The following is an 8,308-nucleotide window of genomic DNA, read 5'->3' as shown; positions in this document are numbered from 1 at the left end:
TAGGGACGGCTAGCGCAGATAGCCCTCGTGTGGCTTTGCGCGAAATTCAAAAACAAACAAACAGTCGAATGTCAATTGTTGATCCCTCAGAATACTTCATGTTTCATATACAATAACAAAAATAGAGCTTCACATAAGCTATTCTTGTTTTAGAAATAAAACGGTAATTCTCTCATTGTAATCTTCGTAAAAAAAAATAGACGTTTCTCTTCAGTACACCGAAATATTCACACGTAAAAACAAAACAAAAAACTTTTAATTACAGTTAAGACTTTAGGGAAGTCTAAAATATTGTTACGACAGCGGAAGTCACGTGACTCTGGTAACACGTCATGAGTTTCTAGAAGGATCATGACTTTTCCTGGCAACTCTAGTCTTTTCCAGGCGCCCTCTATTTTAGTATATAAGCCAGGCAAAGAAAGCGGAGATATAATTGCAGATAGACAGATATAGAGACAGATAATGGAGTCAAGCGAGCGGTAGTGACCGTAAGTAAAGTGCGTGAATCGTTGTGAATTATAGCGTGTGTTTAAGTTAAAGTGACTGTGGAAATTAAGTGTATTGCAAAGTTGTAGTGAGAAATAATAAACTAGTTTTATTTAAGAAAGGACTTGTATCGCTGAAGTTCTTCGGAAAGAATGTTTACGGGAAATCAACAAACGAACAGAGACGTAACAATATAAAGGTGTTTTCAATTTGTTTAATTTATGTAGCATAGACAGTTTATTACATTATTAGAAACTAGCAGGGTACCGCAAAACATTTCCGGTCAAATTGGTGTCTTTATTACAACAGTACTTCTTTAAATATAGAATTTCTAGGGCAATACAAAAGAATTCTAATTGCAGACACCGAAATATATAAGTCCGCTTGTCTTAGGCCTAACATTAGTTAAGCCTTTATTAAATACGGTCTATATTCGATAAATAGATAAATTAACACTGTAACTTGTGTACGTTTTTTTATTCATTGGTTTAGTTTAGATAGGGCTAAACTTTGCTGTACTTAATATCATCAATAAATAAACTTATAATGTTATTCTACGACATTAGGAGGTCATAGGTGCGAGTGTAATGTCCCCATCTATTTTATTTGGAAAGATACTCATAATTCAGTACATTTTGGGTAAGAATAGTGTTCAGAGCAGTGCAAGGGGGGCATAAACTACAACATCTGACACTTAACACAGCATCAACTTGAAACTTCTTTATGAGAAAGATGTATTGGAGCATACTAAAGTTTGACCTTATGACGCATAAGGCAATCATTTCTGTGTCAAAACTATAGGTAGTTTTAAACAATATAAGACCAATTATTTTACATGGTATACGAGATATGTATTTGGTGAATTAAACCACTTATGACTATCACACGTGAAGACAATGTGTTTAGGTTCACAGCTCCCTATTACATACATTACAACTTTATTTTTATTTTTGACTACTGTAAAATTTCAAGAAAGGCACAAATACCAAATTTGTCTCTCGTGGTCCAAAATCTCAACTAGATTGGTAGAAATAGAAATAAAGAGCAGGAAAGAAATACTAAATTTGTGGGTTTTTTTATCTTTGTCCTGGTAAATCAAAAGGAAGGCAAAAATTATAAACATGTCTGCTTTATTCTGTTCGGGTTGTCGCTCTGTATCTTTGTTTCAAGTCTCATTTGAATTGATGGAAATATACGGGATCTTTATGCTAAAATACGGCTTCTTGCGAATTTGGGCTTTTCTAATTTTTGTTTCTTTGTCATGTAGTGTTTCTTTGCTGTGGAATGTAAAAGAAATCATAACCAGCTGTTCGCGGTGGTTCGGTTCCTGACTGTGGAAATCTTAAAACCGTTCAGGATGCTTGGCTTCTGAGCTCTAGAAATCATAACTATGTTTGGGTCCCGGTTGTTGGAACTTGAACCGATTTTTCATGACGCTGGGTTCCTGGCTGTATAAATCTTGCCAGACTGCTTGGGCTCTCGTCTGTACAAATCATAACTGACAGTTTACGTTTGGTTTCGTGCTGTGTAAATTTTAAATCTTACGATGCTTAGGTCCCTGGCTGTTTATGACATTTGATTCCCGGCTGTTTAAGTTACTTGAGTTCCAGTTGTAGAAACCTTAAACGATTGTTTACCTTACAGGATTACTCGCTGCAGGAAAGTTACAATGCTTGGATTCCAGCCGTAGAAACCTGACCCACAATTTATAATGTATGGGATCCTAGGTGTAGATACAAAACTAGAAATCACGGCCAGCTGCCGTGCTTGGATTTCTGGACATAAGTACAGATGTGTGAAATGATTTTAACTATAAAAGTAACATTTGTTTTCGTCGTGATTATTTCGTTTTATTAAAACAGTATTAATTTTTTTTACATTGTTTTATAGGTGCATGCTAAACACGAAGAAAAGTCAGAATGTAGACAGGTTTTCCGTGAGTACAACAGAGAATTTCTGTTACCGAAGGGAACCAATCCGGAAATGATCAAGTCCTCCTTGTCGAAAGATGGCGTTCTGACGATCGAAGCTCCTCTACCAGTTGTGGAAGGATCAAAGGAACGTTTGATTCCGATTGAAAAAGCTTAAACAAAAGTCGAAACACAGAATTCTCTATTTCGTGAAACATATATCTTTAAAATTAATAAGTGGCTTTTCTTTTCAGGCAAATATTTTTCTTACCAAACTCATTGTGAATTGCCAGTGCTTACCCTTTCAATATGATTTAACTTCCAATGATTGGATATTATTTCTTATGAATTGATACATTGTATATTCAGAAAAGCTACTCGTTGCATTAATATATTAGTAATATATGTCTTTGCATTCCTCTTGCTTAAATGTTCACTTTTATCACGATAAGTCAGAGAAGTTTGATTTAAAGTGATTTGTGAATTTAATATATTGTTAGAAAAGATATGTTACCAAGCAACCAACATTGTTAGAAAGGAAACACACATACGCTTATATCACATCTCATTGTTAACGTATTTGTACAATAGATGAGTGTGACACAGCTCTTAATAAACATGCATGTGCACTTGTGTACAATGTAGTGAAAACCAGGAGGTGCATTCCTCATTTACTTGGTAAGCCTTTTTTCGTCAGTTTTGTGAGATATATTTATTTGTATTTTGTGTGTCGTGCAAGTAAAATAAACGGTATCATATTTCTTCTCATTTAAATGACCATTTTCTCTTTTTTATCGTTTATTTAAAAGAAATATCATCTCTTTAAAAAGGTTTAACTCATGGTACGAAGGTTAAAAACAAACTTGTTGCTTGTGTAAAAAACATCTTGCAACTATATACACCTTTTCACGAGATTTAAATCATACCGGAAGACATGAGACTTAATAAGAAAAGCAAACTTCTTGTGAAAACATCTTGTCAAAATCCAGAGACTTGTCGAATCACATAGTAACAGTTCATTTATAAACATTCATTACCTACATTTTTTTACTGTAATCTAAAATGGGCAGTATTCCAGGCCCAGTTCTAAAACTGGTACACGAAGGTCACTTATGAACCAGGCAGCTATGCGAAGTTTGTGGTAAGTCATTTTGTAACGGAAATTTGCCAGAACTAAATGTAAGCGATGATACCTTATTTTACAACAACTTCCTGCATAATTTATCAGAATTAAAACTTATATTACCAGTTTATAATGTTTTAACAGTGTATGCGTGTGTGATAAGCACAAGAACTCTTAGCAGTCTAGCTAAAACGCCGAACTATGGCCGTGTTGTAATCAACGACATGTTAAGCTCTTTTGACTTCACAAGCTGCATTTAAAATTAGCTGTTATACTCAATTTGAAACATTTTTTAAAGGTCTTAATAACTTTATAAAAACATTTTACACCTTCGTCGTTGGGTGCAATGGTTTTTATATAGGAGAAACTATGTTTTTATTACGTAAACGAAATTCGTTTTATAAATAGTTCTGTATTTAGGAAGTTCTACGGTCTCCTCTGAGCAAATATTGAATTTTTAGGTTCGAAAAATATAGCATTCGCATTCTTCAGTTTCGGCATTGAGAACCTCGTTTTATCAGATGAACGTATAACACTTTAAAGATTTTTATCACTGTGTTTATGGAAAAAAATATAGTTACGGTATTTAAAAAGATTCAATAAAAACTTGGCAGCAGTAGTAATCACGTTAGTTTCGACTATGTATGTAATATTAGTTTAAAAAATCTTACTATTAACAGAGTCAAAGATAAATTATTTGAAGTCATGTTTGCTTACTTCTTGATGATAAAATTAACTTTTTAAAAAAACAAGGAAGTTTCACATTTGAGTATTAGGGTGTACTGTTTTACTTTCAGCGCAGTACTGAAGTCAAACCAATCAGTACTGTAGTCTTTTTTCAAATACAAAACATCAGTAGACTTGATAATAAACAAACTTGTACTTACAACGTTACTAAAATTGGAGTTAGTTAAAACAAGTAAATCCTTATTTTTATTAAAAACTTCATTGCGAATACGGCTAAAATAAACATGATACTTTGTTTCACAGTATGAATTCATGCTAAAATGTTATTTTAAGGTGTGTGGTGATGAATATATATCTATCAGTGGCATTTCAAGGATTTTTTATTTGGGGCAAATAATTAGTTTGGTAACATTTTCATACAAGTGGGATTCGCAATGTAGAGAATATAAAAATCTTAAAAGGTTATATTTCGGATGGTAGTTTTTGGGGGGCATAACTCTAATGGGGGATCTCCTCCCCACGACACCTAGAAGGACACGCCCCTTGATTACTATGTCAGACAATGACATTAAATTGTAAATTGAAAACAAAACACCTTCTGAAGTATCCCTAACGTTAGACCTACTCCTGAAGTATCCCTAACGTTAGACCTACAGTGACCTCGTATTTTTATATATTATAATTTTACATCAGTCCTTTTGTTGTTCACTTTATTTTCCGATTGTTTGGAGATGTTGTCGTTTAAAGACTATCTGTGGGTCTTTGCCCATAGGAGCTAGAAATCAAATATTTTATCCTTTGAACATTTAAGTTAAGCATGCCACACCAAGATATTATGGTGGCATGTACTTAATGTATGAGTTGGGATAATCCCTATGCCATCAATTATCTGCACGTTTTACATGTTTTGCTATGAAACTACATAGCTGTTTAAACACATTATACTTTGTTACCCCCCCTCCTCTGGAAAGACTGCTTCCCCCCTTATCATCCTCAAATTGCGTCGTTTTCTGTTTGGTGAGTGCTTCTGTTATAAGCCATATTTTCGGTATTTTAATATAGATGTTAGGTAGAAGGCACGTGACGTTCAGATTAATTAAGTTTATAAAAAGTAGTCCTATCATAGGGATCACAAGGAATTGTACAAACCCCTAATAGAACGTTCGGGCAAAAACCACCTTAAACAGTGAAGATTCGGTTCCAACAACACTTTAAAACCTTTACTATTGACTACTAAGGCTGTAAACATATAAAAATGCACAAAAAGCACACACGTTAGACTTACGAGAAAAATAAAATCCGCTCAAAGTGGCCCCTTTGTAATTATTATTCTCTTGTCAGCCTATAACAAAAATGGTTTGGTATATTGCAATTCTTTTGTAGAATACTAAATAAGGTACTGTGAAGGTCGTGGGGGTATTGAAAAGTTGATTTGTTTCTTCTATATTTTACATAAACTAAAAACATCATAATTCTAGCGTAAACGATGTTATTATTACCCCTTTGAAATAAACTTTCTTACAAATATCTGGTGTTCCTTTAAAAAGCTTAAGTACAAGGTGAAACAGGGATTACCAATCAATAATAGAGGAACATTAGATCACTATAACATGTAGATACTCAGTGCTTTGTACAATATACAATTGGTGTCTTTAGGGAGCCAACCCCTATATTATGTATGAAGTGAAGGATTAAAGAAAAACCACACACATAATATTAAATTATATTACACACATTCGTAAAATAATTACCTTAAAAGACAAGAAGGTTTATTTAAAGCGATGTTTTAGACGTATATATTTTATCTGAAAAGGCTGCTTTTCTACTGGTAAAATTTTATGCACGTTAAATGAGGGTTGTGTCTTATTCTAGGCATATATTTGCCTGTTGCTATGCATTATATGTAGAGGATTCAGTTACACAGAAACTATAAATGCTCAATATATTCTTAAACAAGTCTCCAGCTGCAGCTTAACATTTTACATCTCCAACTAATGCGATCAAATAGTCAATAGCTACAGTAAATCATCATGAACCGTATTAGCTAGCTACTGGATATGTATATTATCATTACAATGTACATAGTTACCATATCAAGTAATCCCCTGCCCATAGTTGGGCATAAAAAAGTCAGAAAACAAGATAAATAAAAAATTGGGAATTTAAAAACCTGCAAATAGGGATTGTAAAAAAATGTAAGGCTGGAGATACTGTACACATTATTTACTCAAACTACAAATCCCGATTTTGACTCCAACAAATGTAATTCTAGGTAACAGCATGTGTTTGGAGGAAAACGAAGTTTCACGATAAAAAGGATAACGATATTTAAGATAAACGTTTCGAAATTTTACAGATTCCATTTTCAGTGTCTAAAGCAAAATAAAATAATTTCATCATTCTTAAGTAAATAACTAAAATATATTGCAGCAATAACTTCTAGAAACTCCAGTACCCATGCTCCCACCGTCGCGTGACTTCCGCTGTCGTAACACTGCCCCTTCCTTAGTATTGTTTGTCCCGAACTATAGCCACTTACATTAAACCAATAACAATTAACAATAACTTAATTAAATGTACAGAATTACAAACACAAAATTACAATTCAACAAAGTCTCTTAATTTTACGGGACGTATCTTCTTCCGTACTGGTCTCCGTCTCGTTGGCTTCTGCTTCATGTGGGGGTTCATCAGGAAATGTCCTATCGTCGGTAACAGTCACACCAGTGGTAGTAACTTCATCAAGAGCTTCACCGTTTCCCTTCTCAAAACTGAGTAGAGTTTCTTCTTCGACAGTGGCACCACTATTGATGGCCTATAGGACAGCAGAGCATGAAGCCACTGGATACACTCCAGCAAAGTTGATGTTTGATCGGGAACTTCGGTTGCTAGTGGATCTGTTAACAGGACGCCCACCTTATGAAGAGTTTCCTGAAAATGTGTCAGAGTTTGTGAAAGTGTTAACAGAAAGGGTGGATGATATTCATCATCAAGTGTGCTCAAACTTGAAAACCTCTGCTGATTCGATGAAGTTATTTTATGATAAGAGATCTACTGAAGTTAACTTTGTACCAGGCGACAAGGTGTGGTTGTATAATCCCAGGAAGGCCAAAGGGAAGTCTCCTAAGTTGTTTTCTCCATGGGAAGGCCCATATGACATAGTGGATCGTCTCTCAGACGTGACTTTCCGGATAAAATGTGGTCGGTGAGGTAAGCCAAAAGTGGTGCATGCCAACAGGCTTTGGCGTTATCATGGTCCAGGACATTTCAGTTGGGACGAAGTGAACAACAAAACAAATGACGCTGCTGAAGACGTGTCACCTGAAAAACTGGGATGTCTTACTCCCTGTTTTGTAATAGCCGCCAAGATGGTTGCCAATTCCTGTCCTAGTGTCCAGTTGTACTTTTCTACCATCCCATCAGACTGTGGGTGCAATGGCGTTGTCCTGGTCTTTCGGATGCCAAACAACTTGCAGCATTCTTGGAACACAGCTGATTCAAAGTTATGGCCTTGATCTGAATGCAGTTCATATGGCATACCAAATCTGAAGAAGAAGTCACAAATAGCCGAAGCTACAGTTGTAGCTTCCTGATTTGGTATTGCATATGCCTCAGGCCACTTGGTGAAATAATCCATCACCACACAAATGTACTTGTTTCCAGCACGAGTTTGGGGCAGAGGACCAGCAATGTCGACGGCTACTCTTTCCATTGGTGCACGAACTTGATATAACTTCATTGGAGCACGTCCCTTATGCTTGGTCCCCTTTTAGCACAACATGTACTGCATGTTCTGCACCATTCTTCCACATCTTGTCTCATACCTATCCAGTAAAATCTGTGTCGTAGGTGACTCAATGTTTTCTTAACTCCGAGATATCCTCCTGTTACAGTATCATGGGATTGACACAGCACAACTTCCCGTAACTTCCTCGGTATAACCGTTTGCCAGGTCGTCACTTTCCCATCTGCAGTTTCCCATCTCCGGAAAAGAATACCATCCTCAAGCCTCAACTGGTCCCATTGTGCCCAATAGTTCTTTGTCACAGGACTTCAGCTAGACACCTTCTCCCAAGCAGGGCGCAAAACACTTGCTTTTAGA

General features: G+C 35.6%; 1 protein-coding gene across 3 annotated transcripts in view; it reads left to right on the top strand.

Annotated features, from left to right (window-relative positions):
• The window catches only part of LOC106472381 (alpha-crystallin B chain-like), a 36,781-nt gene extending 33,616 nt beyond the window's left edge, over positions 1 to 3,165 (top strand). For all 3 annotated transcript variants that reach the window (XM_013933020.2, XM_013933023.2, XM_013933024.2), the window contains one exon: positions 2,377 to 3,165. In XM_013933020.2, the coding sequence (XP_013788474.1) occupies positions 2,377 to 2,574 (198 nt within the window). In that variant the 3' untranslated portion in view covers positions 2,575 to 3,165. The remainder of the gene's footprint in view (positions 1 to 2,376) is intronic.
• Positions 3,166 to 8,308: the final 5,143 nt, after the last annotated feature.

The sequence above is a fragment of the Limulus polyphemus genome, unplaced genomic scaffold (genome assembly GCF_000517525.1).
Source record: "Limulus polyphemus unplaced genomic scaffold, Limulus_polyphemus-2.1.2 Scaffold5286, whole genome shotgun sequence".
NCBI lineage: Eukaryota > Metazoa > Arthropoda > Merostomata > Xiphosura > Limulidae > Limulus > Limulus polyphemus.
This window is presented reverse-complemented; position numbering and strand designations above follow the sequence as displayed.